At 39.0% G+C, this 21734-nt stretch overlaps 2 protein-coding genes across 2 annotated transcripts; one reads left to right on the top strand and one right to left on the bottom strand.

The window, feature by feature from the left end:
- Positions 1-2463: 2463 nt before the first annotated feature.
- Positions 2464-15452, bottom strand: LOC145909410 (uncharacterized). Its single transcript, XM_082996802.1, has 25 exons — positions 15335-15452; positions 14983-15125; positions 14453-14660; positions 13924-14070; positions 13650-13766; positions 13150-13263; positions 12776-12889; positions 12291-12404; positions 11967-12080; positions 11335-11454; positions 10717-10836; positions 10279-10398; positions 9610-9729; positions 9336-9449; positions 9065-9190; positions 8723-8857; positions 8076-8189; positions 7840-7959; positions 7661-7768; positions 7368-7505; positions 7150-7308; positions 6622-6751; positions 6512-6536; positions 2688-2942; positions 2464-2583 (listed from the first exon to the last, which is right to left on the bottom strand). Exons 1-25 carry the CDS (start codon positions 15369-15371, stop codon positions 2464-2466), a joined length of 3132 nt encoding a protein of 1043 aa, XP_082852928.1. The 5' UTR covers positions 15372-15452.
- Positions 15453-17566: 2114 nt separating this feature from the next.
- LOC145909409 (uncharacterized) lies at positions 17567-21553 on the top strand. Its single transcript, XM_082996801.1, has 9 exons — positions 17567-17976; positions 18041-18215; positions 18392-18580; positions 18650-18769; positions 19087-19213; positions 20439-20628; positions 20676-20685; positions 20965-21102; positions 21437-21553. The coding sequence occupies exons 1-9, from the start codon at positions 17567-17569 to the stop codon at positions 21551-21553; spliced, it is 1476 nt and encodes a 491-aa protein (XP_082852927.1).
- The last annotated feature ends 181 nt before the right edge of the window (positions 21554-21734 follow it).

Below are 21734 nucleotides of genomic sequence, written 5' to 3'. Positions count from 1 at the left end.
CATGCAGTAACACTATATTAAGGTACCGTGTACTGCATGTAACGTCGATTTATGTAGATATATGTCGGTACCAGCGGTCGACTTATTAAGTTTGTGCCTCGAAACACATTCAGCGGAGAGAAAGCGTCTATCCATCGTAAAAAAATGTTATTACATCAGGTGGGTTTTGTTTTTGTTGCAACTGAGAAAGTGGTAGTTGTGTATAAGTTGTGAAGTGAGCAACTGTTACGGCGTTGATTCCTTGCTGGACCAGCAAATAGTTAATATTACAAGCAGTTGTGTCTAACATTCGGTTTTGTTTACAGATTTTATGAACACAGCGAAGTTGCACAGCAGCAGTTTTACAAATAAGATCCAGCGATATCACTCTTCCCATCAGGTATTACAGACTTATGCCTTCGTTGCTGTTAGCCCAACTTAATGTTAATGCATAACAATCACATTATGCATAGCAAACTCCAGATGCATCAATTTCATGTGTCGCCATTTAGTTGACTACATACAACAATATGTTTTTACATACGGCTGTGGGCCCAACACAAGCATTGTATTAGTCGTAGTCCTGGATCACGAAATTTAGTTTTACTAGGTTGAAACATTGCCCGGCTTTGTGGCAACTTTGTTTAGTTGCAAGTGTTTGTGTGTTATAGGTCTTCAACGATCAAGCTTCCCAGCCGTCGGGACAGCGTCGGATAAGTGTTGCAAGTTTATCTTGGTTGTAAAGTTCATGTGTTTCACATTATTGACCTAAAAAAGGCTTATCTAGTTGCATTACCAAACCTTCCCAAATTTGCAGTGTAACAACTTGGACTAAAAACTCACTTCACAGTAGGCCCAACTTTTGATAGAGCATTTATGCTGGACAATTTGAATTTGTACGTCACGTAAAAATGTGTCCAATCCTGTTCCGCCGCGCTCGCATGCATGCATGTTTTGTTTTATTTTATGTTATGCGTTGTCTTGAGCAAGTACCCGGTGTAATATCGGTAACTGGTTGAAACCGGTTTCATCCGGTTACCATTCCATGCTCTCTGCGCCTTTTCCTTCTCACTACATCCCCCGGTACTTGTCACTACAACGTTTGCTGCTGCTGCTTTTTATTTTGCGAGGACAGTGCACGGTCCTCGCCTGCGTTCTGCGTCAGGATTGGACATAACATTGCGTGAAAGAATACAGAATTACATCCCATTTTAACATCACGAATTTTTGTCCTTCCAACAACCAATGCTTTGGAATTTTTTCACCAAAGACGGCAAACATCGACCATTCAACAAATAAAAATTTCATAACACTATACTTGCAAGTTCCCGCTACAGCAGTGTAAAACAATAATATTTTGATTATATTAGAAACGGATATTTACAATGTCGCCAACTATTATTTCGAATAATACCGGATTTTTTTCATGCAAATCTTTTACTACGAGGACATTTCTGGGAATGACCAACCTCCATATAGAAGCATATAGCATCAAAGGGTCTTCTAGTTTCGGTCTTGAAAGGTGAATTCAACTGCCCCATTATATACATACATGTTTACATACATCCAGGCATAACCTATAAACTTACTTGTTTCAGGCACCGCCCGCGAATCTTTCAAACTGAGAGAATCGAACTCGTCAAAACCGAAATACCAGCATTAAATCCAAAGTTGCTACTTGGAATGAAACTAGCATAAGGATTTTAACTGAATGCCCTGGAAGAACACACTGGGCAGTCGGAAAACTGTTGATCAGTACCGACATATGAAGAAGACACTTCTGTTGGACATCGTGCTTCATTTAAAATATGTGTTTTATATATTTTGTTTCTTACTGTAATTGCCCAGTTGCTTGGGTTGGAAGGACATTTCTGTTGAACAATGTGCTTCATTTAAAATATGTGTTTTATATATTTTTCTATTGCAAATGCCCAGTTGCTTGGGTTGGAAGGACATACGAAGAGTACATTTCTGTTGGACAATGTACTTTGTTTGAAATATAATTTTTTTTATTTTTCTGTTGCAATTGCCCAGTTGCTTGGGTTGGAAGGACATTTCTGTTGAACAATGTGCTTCATTTAAAATATGTGTTTTATATATTTTTCTATTGCAAATGCCCTGTTGCTTGGGTTGGAAGGACATACGAAGAGTACATTTCTGTTGGACAATGTACTTTGTTTGAAATATTATTTTATGTATTGTTTGCATATCCGTTGAGTCTTTGTTTTTCGCTTGTGTACTTTTTCCGCAGAGATGGACAACATCGTAGGAAATTCAACGATTGTCCGCAGACCACATTAACTGGTTATATTTTCATTTAATTTTTCCTTACTTGGATGAAGTATAATTGTATTATTTTATTATTATCTTTGTTTATATTATCTTTGCAGGACAACAAAGTTATTCAATAAGTACGATATGCACGGATTACTCCAGAAACGACATGATGAAATTACCCGGGTAAGCGAGCTATTTGCTTGTTTTTTATTTAACTGTGTATAAGATATCATCTGTGCTTGTGCTGTTGGCTACTGGGCGGTCACTTGGTTTGCCTGTATTTATGACCTTCTGACAGCAAAATTGTGTATCTCTAGTTGATAAGTCCTGGTGAAATCAGAAAATTTGTTGTTTTGTTTCAACAGCCACTGCAACTTAGCTTCCGAATACCCTCAAGATTGGAATACCCTCAAGATCATGACCGGAATTACCTTCAAGATTGGACCACGCCACCACGTGGAAAGGATGTTCTGGACGCCGTTTGCATCAAGCAAGATCAACTTCATATTATACGAGTCGTAGGTCATTGCAGGAGAATACCGTGCTGGTCGACATTGGGTGCGAATCGTAGACCTAAATTTCTTCCCATCCTCTTGCATCGAGTGGCCTTGATTCGCCATATATAGGTCCAGCGATGGCAAGGCCCAAGTTTTTAGTTCTTGTGCTACATCTGCAGCAATTCGCGCCTAGGGTTAGACTACTTTGTAGCACATAAAGTAGGCATAGGATAGTTAGGGAGGGTACGATTGGGGTTCGCGCGCCACTAGGGTTTACTTAGTTGTCTCGCTAAGGGATGGCGCGTTGCTAAAAAAAATTTAGTTAAATGTAGGGCTAGAAATACGGCCCCGGCTTGGCCATGGTCTTGCTTCTAGCAGATCTAAATCCCACAGAGTTGGTCACTGTGCAGGTCAGCTTAATAAGCTCATGTCAGCTGCTACGGCTGGCGGTGAGATTGCTGAAACGTTGACGAGCCCTCCTGCTAACTTGCCCACAACCAAATTCACACATTATTGCGCAAACTAAACTTCTTTCTCCATTAAATTGAACCTTCTGTTATGGGTAGTTGGTACACAGTGCCTCTTGATCTTCTCTGATGTTTGCGCTTGTTTTAGTTTTACGTAGTTTCCTTGTCACTAATATGGCACGATTATGTCGCCCCGTAGTAGCGTTGCTAATATGTCAAAGTAGGATTTGTCGTGGATTTGCGTCTACATGTACATTTACCAACAAAACGGTCAAGGCTGCTTCGTGGGTATGACGTCATGTGGGCAATGTGTGAATGGCCAACATTGGCCGAAAATCTTTAAACAAACAAATCTTCTTGGAGAAGGAATTTGGTGCAATGCTCTATTATCAGAATCTGCATATTTGCTCTGCATAAATCTGTGAAAGTCCCTGCGAACTATAAGGCCACTGCTCGGGTGCAGGTTTATGTCTGGACACACTTTCATACGTGCATTCCCTTAAGCACGTATGAATACTTTTCCCAACCGATTCGCACCTCTTGTTGACCGGGCCAGCTTGTAAATACTGTTGTAAGGATTGTTCATCCGTGAACTTTACTTACTTGTGTTTAAGGGTTGGTCAAAGCACGGTAGTCTCGCCTTTTACTATTTAGTGAAGTCAGGTGAAGCAGAATAGTCTGTGTGTGTCCTGTTTTCGATTTGTCCGAAAACAGGCTCGCGCAGGGCGTTGGCCACTCCCCATGTTTGTAGATTTATATTTTGTGTATTTTGCGCCTAAACTTAATGTGAGGCGAAAGCTGAAGCAGCCGAACAACCAATCGTGTACCTCGTGATGGTAGATGTTCAATTTCGTGTACGGTTGAATTGGAGCCAAACGTCAGGTGACAGTTACCACAGTTACGTGGCAACCTTTTTATGGGTTTTGGCCCTATCCTAACGGTAACTATATGTTTACATGAGTATGAAGTAAAGTTCCACATTCTTGTTTAAAATTTCCACATTCTGTATAGATTTTAGATTAAATAGGCTTTGCATGAATGTGAAGTAATGTTCCACATTAGATGGGGTTTAAATAAATAAATTCGGGATTTAACAGTTTGGTTAATAACTTAAATGAAATTTTTGTTGTTTAGTCAATGGTATAGTGTTGTATAAACACTGTTTACTTTGTGTATTTTCGCTGATAACAACGAATACGAGCTTAACGTGTGGCTTCACCTCTTACCAGCCAAACTACAGTCGTAACTTTGGTTACGACTTAGTTTTTAGTTGGATTTCATGGTGTTTGTTTCACTTGCTGTGTGATTACTTCCGCTCGTACGAGTGGGCAAAACTGCAGTAAGACAGCGTGCAGATTTTGGGCAGAGCAGTTAAAAGACAGGGCAGGTTTTTGGGGGTCGCCTTCGCCAAGTAAATTGTCAAGATTGTATCCGAGATAGACAGGCTGTTGAGGTTTTGCACGAGGCAGTTTGGTTAATCTGAATCTGCTGAATTACCTTGGGGCAGGTAGGCAGACAGTCAAGTAAAATGTGCGAATAATTATGCGTCGGCGCGGTTCGTTGTAATGTTAGATGTCCTTTTGATGAATCAAGGCCTTTTATTTTTACGAACGTAAAATAACCATATTGTTTTTATATTTCAGATCGGAAGAAAAACTTGGAACACGGTAGTTTGGTTTTATTAACGTTCTGACTCTTTATGTTTTTTTTTCAGGTTATAAATGAAATTTCACTGGAGCTTAACTATATCATATAGGAGGTAAATATTACAATGGGATGATGGTTTCTGCTTTTTCCGCAATAACCTTTGTGTTATATTTTTCAGGTGAAATTTCAAAAAAGCATCTATGGTTTTTTTTATTGCATGTATGATTTTCTTGTGGGGGTGAGTGGAAGTTGTTTAAAGTTTATGTTTACTGTGTCTGTACATTTGTTGTTGTTGTTGTAGTAATCGTTGTGTGCGTACATTGTACGGGATGTCACCAGAACTTGCCTGCTTAATTAAATAGGTAAGTTTTTAACACGGTTCTGGTCCGTTTGTTTCATTTCCGCAATATCCGTTGATTACCATAGGCAACCAAACTTTATGAAAGTTTGCCATTTATTTTTGCCTAACGTCCGGTTACTGTTGTGCAGGTGACGTTTCGATAAACAAGTGTTCATTGAAGTCTGCAAAATTTGGTTATTTAAGGGGTAAGTGAACGTAGCTAAGATGTTCTTAGTGACAAGAGACCTATTCTTACCAATTGTTGTACTTGTTTTTCAGGTAACACGTGTTGTACTGTGGTAAGTACATCCCAATACTTCCCTGCAAGTGGGTCAGTATCTTTTCCCCGGTTGGTTGTGGTTCTGTGCCAACGGGGGGTTTCTCTGCTGACTCATGAGAAACCCACTGCGTGAGTTGGCATCTTGACGTTGGTGCAGTGGCTTCATTCACAACTAAGACCAACTCTCAGAATTCTGCCCTGATAAACCAAACGTAATGTGGAATTGTGAAAAATCGTCAATAGGAAAATACGACGCACTTACTACTACGTCATGACCAAAGGTTTATGAAAATAAATCTCACTAAATAATTCTCTCTTCAAAATGGCTGAGGTTTGTATTTTATAGTTTAGATACGATCAAATAGTCACGAATTTTCGATGTTGAGCCTGCTTGGCACTTAATATACCTTTTTTGTAACATTTGGTGAATTTATAAATTATGTCAGCAATATTTATTGTGCTTCACCAGAAGTAAAACAATGTTGTTTTCAAAACTCTATTGCGACTGAAATAACCAAGCTTGTAGGTAACAGAAAACGGAAAGAATACTCAAATAAATGGTTTATTCGATCAGTTAGGCGGGTGGTTAGCCAATTCAAACCAAACAAAGCGTGACTTTTTGACCTGCTGGAGCTGTATTTGTCGATCGCGTAAAAAGTAATTCAGACACAAAATTTCGATGATTGGAATCGTTGTGAGAAACGATTTGTCGCAAATGTTAAATTTTGTGTCGGGTTGTTGCCTCTATTGCAAGGCTGCTTGTTCAAAGGTGTAGGACAAATCGATTTCAAAAAGTGCTTCGATTTCGAATACAGTTTTTTTCTTTCAGAGGCAATACAGTGTCATAAAAAGATATGAATAGTAATCTGTACTTGACGTAGTGGTTAATCGACCAAAGCTTGTCTTATTTTGATTTAGATTCTTGAACAGTAGTTAATTTATCCTTTGTCTTTTTGTTAGACTTGGGTGTATTCTTTTTTGGTCTGGGCTGTCGTTTTGTTCCTTGTGGGTTTGAAGGATTCACTTTGAAAGCTGGGGCATTCCATGGTCTACATAAATATGTAGCTTTAGTTAGTATGATATGTTTCAACCGTAGTGACATAAATAAAAACAAACAATCTGAAATTTTCTTACGCAAAAACAAATACATATGCGACATAGCCTCCGATTGCGAGTATGACCACACCACCAGCAGCTATCATACTGATAGTTATTGTTGACATCCCCTTCCGTCCACCAGCATAAGCAGACGAAGACTGATTTGCTGTGTGGAAAACAAAGGTAATGGTAAATGACAAAAAAGTAGCGGATTGCAAGACGAAAAAATACAAAAGGGCGCAACAGCAATATCCCACTGTGTTTTAGTTGCCCCCTTTTACTTTTTCTCGCGTAATATCCTTCATGCCTGGTCGTTCATACTGGCGAAACGTCAGAAAAATACAATCTTTTCAAGCAATAGGTGTTTCTTTGTTGTTTTGGACCGGAAGAATGAACAGTCTAGAGTTTACAGTCCAGTTTTAAACTAAACACTTGTGTTGGAGCAGTGGGTTAATATCAAACATTAACCGTTAAAATTATTGAATATATCGCTCACAATAAATTAGATTTTAATGAATTCGAACCTACGAAATGTGATAATATATTAACTTGCAATAGTCTTACTTGTGCACTGTGGAAATGCTGCATCGAATGATCCATTCGTCAAACAAATTATTTTTTCTGGTCCATTCAGAATGAACCCTGGACCACAGAAAATCTCCACGCTTGCTCCAAATGGGACCAAGCCATCCACGCCCTCATGCGGATTTGGGCATCCCTCCACTTTATACAACATATGATGTTGAGGTACTTTGTGATAATGTGCAATTTTTAGGCCTTACCAACTTCTTCATCACAGTTTAAACCATCCCATCCAATGTTACAAAGACATCGATACTTTGTTTCGTTCGCACTGTATTTAACTTCCTCGCATTTAGCATCGTTATGACATGGTAAACTCAAACAGGGAACTTGATTTTCTACAAATAAAAAGCAATGATACTTATTGGTATGTTTTATTGCTGTAAATTGTTTCATGTGCAGATTGGTAAAAAAGCTTATTTATGAGTAATATTTATAAACAATATAATTGTTCTACAGGCTGATATTAATACTATCTCGATGTAATATTTACCACACTGTGTGCCATTGTAACCAGGTGAACAATCACAAGAGAAATCACTCAATAGGTCTGTGCAAGTACCCCCGTTTTGACAGGGATCATTTTCACATTCATTTATCTCTAAAAAGGTAAAAAAAGTACATCTTTAAATACATCAAGGGTAACTGCATGTGATAATAGTTATACCTCACCTATGTCACAAAATTCTCCTGTGTAACCCGGGTCGCATTCTTGTCGGCAAATATATTTATTGACCTTGTCAACACAAACCAAGTCCCCAGCACAAGGATTGGATTTGCATTCGTCAATATCTTAAAACACAAAGTGTCTAATACAGTAAATGTAAAGCAATAGGCAAAACAATTGCAGTAAAAGGTGTCTTAACTGTTGTTTCTTGAGGAATAACAATGTAAGTTTGTATGCCTACCTTTATTACACGTCTCCCCCTCGAACCCTCTAGGACAAGTACACGTGAATTTGTCGCCCCACATGATACACGATCCGCCATTCTCGCATGGATTGGGAATGCACACACTCTCACCTTCAAAGCAAATGTATTGTTAATGTAGTTGTGCTGCGAAAACGCCAACTACTTGATATTTCTTTGTGCAACTACATTACACACAATTTTGTGCAAAATTGCGTCAAAGATTTTGTTTCAATAACGGAAATGTAAAACAAAATCTTTGCAAAGTCTCCTCTTTTGATACAAAATATGATGTCGACAATAACACTCAGTTTATTGTGTGCCATGGAAACAATGTGAACATGACATGTTTTAATACATAACGATGGAAAAAATATTTTAACAAATATAGTAAAATACCACTTTCACCGAAGCAAATGAATACAACTAAAAGTTTACACAATATTTTTGCACGGAGTCGAATATGTTTTCAAAGAGAAAACATGACAAATGAACATGACACCGAAAAAAATATAACGAGGACGTCGTACAACGCAGACAAAAGTAGTTTAACCAATCCAATCAACGCAACTTTGCGCGCAAAGTTCCATGTTTTGATGGTCACCGAGACACCTGGTTTGCACGAAGAATCTTTCGACACGTAATACCTTCCTCGCAAAAGTCCCCTTCGAAGCCATCTTGGCAAAAACAAAATGGATCTCCATCCCCAAGGTCATGACATTCACCCTCATTCTTGCAAGGATTGGGGTTGCAAATGTCATTCGGGTCCCCTGCTTCTTCAACTGTATTATGAAAAATATGCCTTACGACCATTATAGTGATCCTTCACACCTTACTTTCCACCTTTATTAATACTATTAAAGTTCTCACCATTAGATCCATTTAACTTGTTTTTGACAATTATATTCACTACTTCTAAGAAAGGCTCTTACATATAACAGATAGAAAGATATGTTTCACAAAAATGTAGGTCACATATTTTTACTTACCGACTTCTGGAGCGTTTTCGCACCTCGATCCAGTATATCCACCCTGGCAGTTGCACGAATACGAGTTTATTTTGTTCACGCACCTTCCATTGTTCAAGCAAGGGTTTGATGCACATTCGTTGATGTCTACAAGGAAACTTCGCCGTAATTTATCGGACTCAAGATCCCTGACGAGTAACCTTAAACCCATTTTAACATTTGCTTATTTTCTAAGCCGTGTTCTGCTTGAGCAACCTCTGCAGCAAGAAATCTAGACAAAATGAACACTTACCCTGAGTGCATGTTCTGCCTCTGAATCCTGCTCTGCATCTGCATTCAAAGCTGCTGGCCGTATTCGTGCACGTACCCTGATTGCGGCAAGGATTCGGTGTGCAGTGGTCTTGAACTTCTGTGAAAATTTGAATAAAAACGTTGCGGTTTTAATGCGACGAATAATTCTCTTCCAGATTACCGCCTGTTTGCGTGAAACGATTACCATAAAATGGCCACTCGTCATTGCCTGTTTAAACTAAGAGAGTGTTGCTGTATATTGTTGTATCAAGTACCTTCTTCTACTTCGCATGTATGCCCTGTCCACCCACTGGCACATTTACAATCGTATCCCTCGCCTTTTGTCTGACAATTCCCTCCGTTTCGACACGGGTCAGAGTTGCATGGATCCGTCTCTAGAATATCCTTTAACTCACGGGATGGCCCCAATTTATAGTTAATTGCTGCGTAACAGCTACGTGCATTAGCTGCCTATTGCTACCACGTTGCATAGCAGTATTATGCAATATCTTGTCGCGTAAAGCAGAAGCAGAGTATTTGATCAGCAAAGCTAATTCAGAGTTTGGTTGTGTCTTTGTTTTAACATGTTAGCGCAAGTCACCGGAATATCAAAGATACAGCTTTGATGATCATTTTCCATCAAAACACCAAGTAACGCGTATTGCAACTGTATGGATTTCATATTCTAGTGAATTTATAGCTCAAGCCTGGGCAAGGGATCAAAAACTCCAACAGAAATGACTACAAATAGATCGTAAAAGTTCAACTCGTTTATACTATAGAAAGTAATTTGCTTCTGCAAAGTGCTTTGCAAAAGTTTTGTCAAGCGTCTAATCTACAAGGCTTCCCAGTATGGCTTTATAAACTGCCATAGCAAGCCTTTGATTTAACATCGTGATAGCGCAATAGAGAAGTAGCTTGTGAAGCATCGACGTGTATCTTACTGGTATCACACGTGACCCCAGTCCAACCAATCATGCAGGTGCACGTAAACATATCTTTACCAGCCTCGCACGAACCACCGTTGAGACATGGTTGCGATTCACATGGATCTATTTCGTCCTCTAAATATAAATTGAAATCCATGTGTTGCTGTATATATTTGCTAAAGAAAGATTGCACTTTATGACAACCAAAGCAGAAGTACCAGTTCAGCTGAAGCGAAAGTTTATGTTTTGGTGCCGATGAGCTGTTTACCGCACAAACATACTCGATACTTTGAACGATGCGCCCCTCAGCTGTAAACTACACTCCAGCATAACCTGGAATGTGTTGTAAGCACAGAAATGTGTCGATCCCAGCGATGGATTTGACCACTCGAAAATGGGGATCAACGCATTTCGATTTCCTGCTCTAAGCAAGCTTTAGCGCAATGGTCTCACTGATATCACAAGTGTCGCCACTCCAACCGTCCACACAGCTGCACGTAAACGCATTGTCGCCATCGACGCAAGAGCCCCCGTTCTGGCACGGTTCCGAATCGCACTCATTTATATTTTCCTCTGAAAAGAGACGTACAGTGTCTTCCACCAAAAAGATATAGATATATTAAACTCTCCCTGTTCATTGGATTAACATACATGTAGTCATATACAAAACTTCTACACCAAGACATCACGCAAACTGCGATGCAAGCATTTGTATGAGCGGAGCTTCTACATTTCGGCATCAAATTTGATTGGTTAGGATTTTATTATTGTTTTCCTTTACGGCCGGAAGAAACAGAAAATGTTCATTGCAAAAAAAGCAACTACAACAACATACCAAAGAAAGCTGGAAATGGCAAGCGATTCCAAACCTAACTGCGAGTTCTTGGCAAAAGCAGCACACATGCATACGCACATGAGCTATCTTTTTTGCTAAAACGTAAAGCATCTAATTCAATCACCTTGGCAAAAGCTATAGCTTCATACAGAAGACCAAGTCTTTCCTTGGACGTTTTTGCTGAACTTAAAGCCAACCACCAAAGCAAGAGCTGCATATACCGGACCAGATCTTACTAGTTTCGCAAGTGTCGCCTATCCATCCTTCTGCACAAATACACGTAAACTTTCCATCCCCATCCTCGCAAGACCCTCCGTTTAAACAGGGTTCCGACTCGCATTCGTTAACTTCCTCCTCTGAAATTCCACCGCAATCAATGTCGATTAATAACTCTTTAACTCTTGTACTTCACATCGCATACATGGTTAGCAGCTGCTTGAAATTGATTACAACAGTTTGCAATGTTATGCAACGTAGCTACAAAGCATTATGCGATTTCGCCTTGCTATTAGTTATTTGCTTTCCCAAAAAGAGGAGTGCAAATTTCAAAAGTGTTTACAAGCGAATGAGTTAAACTGTGTTAAAAACGAAAATCAGCCTTCCAAGCAAAAAAAACAGAAGCATTGCAGCGGATATTCGTACTGACATTTAAAACATTTTGTCCAACTAGCCGTAACCGATACACACTTGTTGGGATCCACAAATAGACAGCCTCCGGTAATGTTCATTACCCCAAAGCAATAGCAGTTATGTGGGGCAAATCACCCATCCACCAAACCAGAGTAAATTAAATTTATATGAAAGCGTATATGACATTTCATTTAAAGACTTGTGGTTTTAACATAGCAAAGCAGCGTGTGTATCTCACTACTATCGCAAGTTTCCCCGTTCCAGCCCTCGGCACAGGTGCAGGTAAACATGTTGTCCCCATCATCGCAAGTGCCACCGTTCTGGCAAGGTTCTGATTGGCACTCATTTATATCTAAATTATGTAGATTGGACTAGAATTTTTTATGTTAATTTTCAATTGCGCAATTGCTTTTGGCAAAACAAACATCATTTGTCATTACTTTGTACATGAATCAATTGGAAACAAACTTATTAATTAGGACTGTCTGCACAAATTAAGATTTTTGGACATATGTGGTTGCGGGCCGTTGAGCAAGCATGTGATTTTGTGACGTTTGCTTACTGGTTTCACACATATCTCCCTCCCAGCCATCCACACAACTGCATGTAAACATATTCACGCCGTTCGCGCAACTCCCACCGTTTTCACAAGGTTCCGATTCACACTCGTTGATATCTTAACCAAACAGGCATTTTTTTCGTATTCTCTTACTCACAGAGTTGTCCCAATAGGGCAACAATACATGCTGTGAAGAAATGATGTTAGGTACAACCTTAATAATATTCTAAGGAAAAAATGCTGCAGAATACAATCTAAAAATAACCTAGGAATTATGGTTCTTTAATAGTTTTTAGATTGCACCAAGATATCCAAAAACCTTGTAACCATTTAATGATGCTGTACCGTGAATTTAAGATATACCATGCTGGAATCATGCTTGAAAACACGGGCCAAACAGTTTAATCTGCGTCGATCGCGTTTGTAAGATCGTTATCAAAAAACTGTCTTGCCAACATTTAGAGTTAAAACGTTGCAAGTCATCTCACCTTCGGTGCAGGTTTCGCCCGACCAACCTTCCTGGCATTTACAAGTAAACTGATTCACTTCGTCTTGGCATTCTCCTGCATTCTGACAAGGCGAGGAATCGCATTCGTTGATGTCTGCGACATTCAGACGCACAAATTAAATATATATGGAAGTGTATGGACGTAAAACAATACCTAATGTGAACTTTAAAAGTAGCTGTATTGACGTTGATTTTAAATCATTTTTAATCTGTTATGTTTCGTTGTGTAGGCCTACATCGTTATATCATGCTAACTTCACTAAACTGAACGAAAACATGCAAACTATTTGTGAAACTATAATAGAGGAATTGCCTTATCTACTCCGGATCTATCTACTTATACGGCTTTTTTACCTGTTCCGCAAGTCTCGTCAGTGTATCCCGGTAGACAGGTACAGGTAAACTGATTAGCACCGTTAACGCAGGTAGCACCGTTTTTGCAAGGTCCTTCAGCACACTCATCAACATCTACCAAATTGAATGTTTGATAAGAATGATTTTATTACAGAGTTGCAGTCAGCCAGGCTTCGACCTATTAGATTGAATCAGTGCTGCTGTTGACTGAGGTCTTTCTAAATATAGCTAGGAAGAATTACGATGATCGAAATTAAATTTGTGATGGGTGTAAGTTTGGTTTAACTTTAAGACACACAAAGCCTTCGTTTTAAAAGGTCAGACGGGCTACGACTGTTTTGTCTCAAACCAATTCTGTTTGGCCGAAAGATTCCATTACATGTGCCTGAAAAACGTCTAAAATGTACGTTGTGTGGTGCTGTTGCATAAACTTTGATCCAATGAATATGGTGCATAAAAGCCCTACAAAAAAGCAAAACAAGCATGCACAATGCCTACACCTGCTGAACAAGTGTCTCCAGTCCATCCTGGTGGGCACGCGCAGGTGAAGCCATCTCCAGTATCCGTGCATGTTCCTCCGTTTGTGCAAGGATTCGGGTCACAGTAGTTGACTGCACCTTTGTGGACGAAAAACTGTGTTTCTGTCAACTTTAAAACGACTACCTTTGGGTTACTTCTAAGCTAAAAGTATGACTTCGTTATTGGCACCCTTGTTGTTTAGTTTGTTGGCCTTGTGATTGCCCCTAGCTCCCATAAATAGAAAATATTGTTCACTTGATTCAACTTCCGTTTCGCAGTTGTCTCCCTCGAACCCGTCAGGGCAAGCACATCTGTAGTTAAATCGTGCGGGACTACAGGTGCCTCCGTTCAGACAAGGATTGGAAACACAAGGACTCACCACCTGAGCCGCATTCTGTCGCACTGAAAAAGTGGGTACTTTAAAATATAAGCGTGATTACAAAGGGATAATGCTGATCAATGGTTTGGTTAGCAAATTCAATCAGCATGAGGTTGAGTTTAAAGTTAGAACGTATGTAGTGCGCAGTTAAATACACGTCTTCAAAAATACGCTCTGTAATTCACTGCATAGACACTCACTGTGTCAATAGAGTTTACACCAGCAGTGGGTTGACTGGTAGCCGACAAAATGAAATAATTATTTGTAAACAAAATGGAGAAAACTACCCACATATAGATTCCATAGCTTTATCGCTTTCAAAGAGTTATGAACAACATAACACATTCCTTGTTTCAGCAACACCTCGACCAAAATAATAATGAGCAGCAAGATTAGACGTCGTACCTCTGTACTGTATGTAGATTCCACGGACTGCAGCGAGGTTGCTTCCATCGCTTACAAATACCACTTTTGCGGGTCCAGATCCAATAAACTGCTCACGATTCGTTTGTGTGCCACATACTGTACGCGGCGCTTTGCCGTAAAACTCGAACCGAAGGTAGTCCTTTTTGCATGTACCTCCATTGTCAATCGCCATGTCCATTAGCGTCAACTGTACAAATGTGTTGATAAATTCTGCGCTTTTGATTTAATATCGTCAGAGACTAACTTATTATCTTGATTCTCTGTTTAAATCGCCAAATCTTAATAAATCAATTATCTTTCAGTTGGCGACATAAAATTTGCGAAATAAAATCTTTAATAACTTAGTTAGATTGGGTATTCGCCCACAAAGTATTTCCGGGAAGACAGTTTTGTTTATAAACATATCACTGATTCAATCGTCGTACTTTGGCCATTGAAATAGTTCATCAATTTTTATCGGCATTGCCGTTTTGCGACTCCGTAGCCCATAATATGCAGTACAGACTTACGTAAATTAGGTCGTTAGGTCGGAATGGAAACTCCCAAACGCACTTAACGTTGTTAGGATAAGGTTTGTTGTAGTTGGGTGTAATAACGTATCCTTGTCCTTTCTGTTCCACTCCTCCACAAGCAGCTTGGCCATTAGCGGGGTCTTTACAATAGTTAAAAACGTATAGGTTATCGGTGCAACAGAGCGATATTTTAATCAAAGTTTTCAGTTTATGTTGTTTTATTTCATGGCACTGTCCTTTGTGACAAGGTTATGGTTCTGGCATTGACAAGACAACACTTAGTTTTTTGCATTGTGTGAACATCATATAAAAGCTGGGTAAGTTTTCAATTTTATCGATGCAAACTCACCTGCTAGTATAGCAAACACAGCAATTAAAATATACATCTTTCACTCTTTTGAAACTCTATTGCGGTTGCCTCGTAAATTCCCCTTATATCTCAATGTATGTCTTGCTGCATTTCTTCTCACAGCCAATCGGAACACAGAAACTAAATTAAGTTAACACAAACTGTCGCTTTTATTTAAAGCTGTGTACGATTTTGATCGGTTTTGACTCACGACCCATACACTGATGACTGGGGAACAGGGCGGTATAGTCGATGAAGAACTGCACTTACAGTCGCAACTGATCAAACACTTCTAGCAAAAACCGATGCGGTGAGCCACAATAACATGCGCGCGTCATTCATCACATAGGGGTTTTCGGGTATATTCAAGCGCTATGTCATTTTGATTGCGATTTCGCGCCTTCAGTGGGCCTCTATTGCCACTTGATGTGCGTATGATGAAGCAAACATGCTTTAAGTATGTGGGAAATTGTCTACGACTGTATGACCTTGAACCACCCTCCAAAAGATTTTATTTAAATATAGGTTGTTTCTATAGAAAGGAGAATATTATGTGATGATTGTGATATTAGTTGGTGATAAAAATGATCATTAAATGTAGTTTTAAGATCCAATTGTTTTGTAAATTGATCAGTGGAATTGTAAAACGTACCAATACAAACAATATATTGTACAAGCACTAGTTACACCATAGCTACACCATAGCTTGTGGCATTGCACTTATTAAGACGATTCCACAACCGATTGTTAATTACCATGGTCTTTGCTCATTAATCCGACGGGTGTTAGCTATAAATGCGATAAAATGATTACAGTTTTGTTTGGATAAAGGTGAGCTTTGAACATAAGCTACACAGAAATGCGTTAATTATTTCGTACAGAACAAGTTTATTTTGTCCTGCTAGTATAATTGAATAGCCCATGGACATTTTCATCGCCGTGTTTCGGCTATTTGACTTTTACGGAAAAATTCGTATTACTTTGTGCAATCTCCTGAAATATTTTTTAATTTCCTCTCCAATAAAAAGTCGCAACTTTCCAAAAAAAACTTATATCCGGGGTAATTATGGTCGGTCGCCATTTTGACGTTTTGTAAACAGCAACGTTGCGTTTTGCCAATAAACAGTCGCCCTGTCTCTAAACAAACATGACACCGTCACCGATCGGAGACCCCGGGGCGAATTTTCGGCGAAATGACCTTGTGGCGAAAAATGCCCTTTCAAAAGGCGGGTTAGTTCCAGGCCAGCGTGTCTAACCGGCGGATTAGCCGCAAAGATTACTCGTCGTCCAACAGGAGGCGCTGGAAGGTATTGGATAATTTCTCACGGTATTTACATAGAGTAGTACTCGGAAAAAAGGCCTGGTGACTTGATGGGTAATACGCTACCTGTGCCATTGCAGAAGTACTGACGAATGTACTTTTTTTGCAAAAGAATGTATTGCACTTTTTCTTGCATTGTATCGAGCAAGTCATGAAAAACTGCTGAAAGCCGAGACAAAAAAGGCCGGATTCTTCAGGGGTAGTTGCAGTTGGAGCGGCAATGTCTGATTGAATCATTACTCTTGTCAAGTTATAGCTTAAGTATGACGTGCGCCGAGCGTTATGTTAACGTAATATTTATTTTTCGTTGTCGGACATAATGTTAATATAACTTAAAAGTGATATTGTATTTAGTTTGGTTTGCACCAATTTGTGATACGAGGTCGATTAAATTTCTACAAATGTTCCATTTCCATTCACAAGTGGAATATAATGGGTTCAGACAGAACTGGGATATATTTGTTTTAACTTGCAACCCCTATGCGTGGCAGACACCAACTAATAATGGCCCTCTACAGGGGATAGATTAGGAAAAGTGTTTGTTTAATTCAAATATCGATCTAAAAGTTTGCGCTGGATTACCCGGCAGTTGAAATCCACCTGCGAAGCTGTCAGTTGAGTGATGTAGCTGCGGTTAAAGAAAAACCACAAAACAAGCGCGATTAGACTCGTTAACACGGTCGAAAGCGTGGACGCCTTACGTAGCGATTCTTATAAATCGTGAATAATTGGCCGCCAACATCTAATTTGTTATGATTGAGTGGCAATTATATTGTAATTGGTAAGATCTGCGGCAACGTAAAATAAGCTCATTGATATATGTCGAACTTTTACAGGGATATGAATTGTGTTAGAAAATATGTGCGATGATTACTCGAGCAAGAATATATTTTCTTTGTCTGTTGGCATTGATGGTGATTTCGACCAAGCGCTCCTTGTATAAAAGTCAAGCATTTCATTCCGTCCGGCAATTGGCGTATGAGAAAGCAAGACAACAAACTGTTGATAATTCAGAACCCATATCTGGTCATTCTAAACCAATCAGAAACCTCGACTGTCACACGTGCCGCAGATCGCTAAAGTGCAAAAGCTGGTTGCCAAGCGACGAGGTTCTCTCATCCAACCAGAAGCCAATGTTTCAGACCTCGGAAACCAAATTTATATTACCGTGGCTCTACAATGGACCAAACAACCAATTGTTCGGACTGAGACAGGCTGCTTATGTAGCAATAAGGTTAAATAGGACTCTAGTCCTGCCTCTAATGCACAAACACTTTACGGATGCCAACGGAAGCATGAATACAATCGATGCTAACCATAGGTCAGTCATACAGTTTAATATTTGGCTGTGTTCGCCTTGTAAATGAGAATGTATTTTGATGCAGGTTTAATGTCGCTGCTCTTGGAAATCTACTTCCGGTGATCACACTTTCCGAGTATAGACGTCATTGCTCGCGGCAACCTGACGTCATCTTTCTGACTTCATCCTTAAATAATGAGTGGACAATTTCTCAGTTGCGTCAAGCTGAAGAGAAATTAAACATTGACATTTTGAATAAGGTTTGATTTTGTTTTACATAATTTATTATGCCAAGAGTAAGTTATGCTTGTTGTATTCTAATTCCACAATCACCAATTTAGTCATTATTTAATTTGTCAGTAGTCAATATTGAGCGTATTGTAGTTTTTGTTGTTGCCGTTCACAATGTAATTTAAGGTAGATGATATATTTTCAGGGTAACAATGGTAATATTCTCAAATTGAGATTGGAAAACCGTTTGCAAATGCCCTTTCTTCCTAAGCACAAAGCTTATCGCACTGGAAGTAGCGAGGAGGAAATTTTAAGTAATTACCAGACGAATAAACAATGCGCATTGTACGCCATGCCTTTTCGAGAAGTTTCCTTTTCGAGCCTTGGCAATCAAGTAAGTTTCATTATGTATGTTATTATTGATGTCCTAACTTAAAAGGGGGCTGCTTCCTTTTCCTTTCAGACGGTGAGAACGTTGTTCGATATGCCACCACAAAGCGTTACGAAGAACACAAGCGCTGTGTCAGACTTGTATTTGAATGCCTTGATTTCCAAAAGCACCCAGTTGCCTTTGTATGTTAAGGTACAGGCGACAAAATTTATTCTTTTATTGTATAAATTGTTGCATTTTATAGCGTTCTGACTTGCTTGTGCAATCCGCACTAACGCCCACAGGCGTCGTTGCAAGACACTGTAGAAAACAACGCCGGACTTTTTGGGTTTAATGACAAAATTGTATTTGAAAAACTTTGACAAAAAAAAAAAAAAAAATCAAATATTTTCTAGTGATTGTTATTCTTGAAAAATGTTTCCGGCAGGTGGCGCTACGGGGTTATTTAGCGAAACGATGAATGTTATGAAAGACACATTGATTGATAACCACCCTTCTTATGCTTCCAGGAAATTGCGCAGCTTTTTGTCGATCGTGTTCTTAGTGATCGTCGCTACACAGCCATGCACTGGCGTTACGATAAAGACGATTTCTATGAGTTCATGTGCGTGGCCGGCGGGAATCCCCAAAATAAACGTAAGGGTTTAACATTTCAAAGATTCTATTTTTTCTATGTTTGAATTTGAGCGCACAATTTGGAGTGTTTTCATAATATTGGTTGTTATGTTTGGAAACCTTTCTATAACACGAACTATTAGTTAGCAGCAAATTCTGATGCGATTACTTCCGGCCCATTATATAAAACGCAACCGATCGGTTCGTGCAGTTCGCCAGTTTCTGCGGTTTGGGGACCAAACGACGGAAGTTTATTGTCATAGTATATGTAATAACAACTTCGCACTAAACTTAGAAACTCCGTTTTGTGTGATTTTAGTGTGACTAAACATTTCTTACACTCTCGAAAATATGGCACGAAATTTAATGTAATAGTGTCGCCAGTGCGTATGTAATTGCTGCTAGAATTTGAATGTTTCTTGTGTAATAGCGGTTTAATAATATGAAGATCACATGTATGTTGCGCGTCTAACATGTAGTTAAATGGCATTTTATTCTCACATCTAATTTGGACTATTTTCAAATGCAACATGTTTTTACATACCGTTGTCTGGCAATGATTGCCTCAAAAGCCCAAAACGAGACCATAAAAACATGTTTGCACAATTATGTTGCAGTATGCGTGCGAGGCATACATTGTATGATTCTTATTACAGTGTGGCGTTTTATTTCACTTTGCCCGCCCCTATTAAAGCTTGAGGAAAAACTATGATAAAAAAAGGAAAACACTAATGAAAAAATAAAGAAGTTACTTTAAAGGTACAAAGTGCATTGACCATACCAGCAACACAAAAATGCCTAGACGTGGAAAGTTCACTTTCCTGCCTGCTCATGGTGTAATTCAGCCACCATCAAATAAGGCAAACAGTTAACTCTGGGTAACCTTCCACGTGACAGAGGAATATAATGGCGTCCACCTCTTTGTATACTTGCAGTCAAATGACCTCAAAACTGATGTCAAAAATCCACAAGTTTAAATTTCCATTCTGTGCTCACTGCCAATTAGTGAACAAAGTAAAGCATTGAATTCCTAATTTCTGCTTTAGTTTCGATTTGTGCAGCATCATACACGCAGCATTATATTACTTTGGTTGAATGCCACAATTGCAATATCGCATACGTTATAAAGAAGGGCAGTTTTTCTGCGAACTATCCTCTAGTAATTTTTGAATAGCTTTATTGTGTGGGATATTCTTTTTTGGAAATATGATAAACAAGTGCTGATAAAGGGACGTTTTCCTTTCAGACAACCGTCGCAACCCAGCTTTGACTAAAATGTGCGCAACTGTGGCGGGAATCAACATACAAGGTTTGAGTCGCTCCGTTTACGAATACCTCTCTCACAATGCCTCAGCAGTCCCACACGACAACATAATTAAATTATACGTTGCCGCTCCACCTAAGGCGTTGAACTGGCTTATGAAAGGCCTATTGATGTACAAACCGTGAGTCGTTCTTTCCTACTTTTTGTTTGTAAATACAGAAATTATACAGTACAAAATAGACAGTATTATATATATATACATGGATTAGCAATCCGCAATAAACTTCACAAATTATCTAAATTTCAAAGTACGTTTTTAACATGGATTTAACAAAAATGTAAGTTAATCTGTAATTAATTAAACATTTCTTAGTTTTATGTTTAGTAATTAAAACCACTGTAGAGAATACATATTAAGAATCATTGAATAGCACGATCAGTTGCCTGTAGTGACAATTAATAACAGTTTCGGATGGGTTTGCTAAATTATTTTGCAAAATGTAGGCAGGGAATCCGATTCTTCAGTTCAAAGGATCTCCGCCAATTTTTAATTTCCGAAAAAATGTTGGATCGTTGCGAGTTTTTAAACAGAAACTTGGAAGATTTTTTATCGCTGGTCGAAACCCAACTGTGCATCGACAGCCAAGTAAGCAAATTACGCCATTGCACGTGTAGATATAACGTCATAATAGTGTAAGAAGGGTCATGCGGCACTTACGTCATTCTTTATGTTTTTGACTATCCTGATAGGTCAGCATGTTTTTTTTTACATTAGTTTTAATGGGAAATTCGAGGCCTATGTAAGCAGTTTCTATTAGGAATTGAAAAGTAGACGATTGCGAAACCTCATGGTTAAAAATGATGTAATGTCTGCATAATACTTCCTTCCATGTTTTTGTCGAATCCTGGTAATTTTTTTTCTACTTCCCCCAAAAAATATATTGTTCTCACTATTGCTAAATTTAGTCACTTTTTTGCAGGTCTTTTTGCGGTCTTCATATTCTTCATGGTCGGACAATATCGCTCTGTCGAGAAAACTGTACTTCAAAAAGTATCATCGTTTTGATCGGCGAATACAAAGTCTCGCATTTGGTTGAATTTGATATTTTTCCATATAAAACTACATACCTTCTGCTGCACTTCACATTGGTGTCCCCCAAAGCGGGCTTATTTTGCCGGTTTAATTTGTTTTAAGAATCGACGCCAGAGTTGTTGTGTTTGAAATGCGCCAATTGGTGCTATTTACCCAAAGTTCAATAGGATTTTTCTTATGTTTAG

The sequence above is a fragment of the Ascidia mentula genome, chromosome 7 (genome assembly GCF_947561715.1).
Source record: "Ascidia mentula chromosome 7, kaAscMent1.1, whole genome shotgun sequence".
Taxonomy (NCBI): domain Eukaryota; kingdom Metazoa; phylum Chordata; class Ascidiacea; order Phlebobranchia; family Ascidiidae; genus Ascidia; species Ascidia mentula.
The sequence above is the reverse complement of the archived record's forward strand: the minus strand, read 5'-3'. Positions and strand labels throughout refer to the sequence as shown.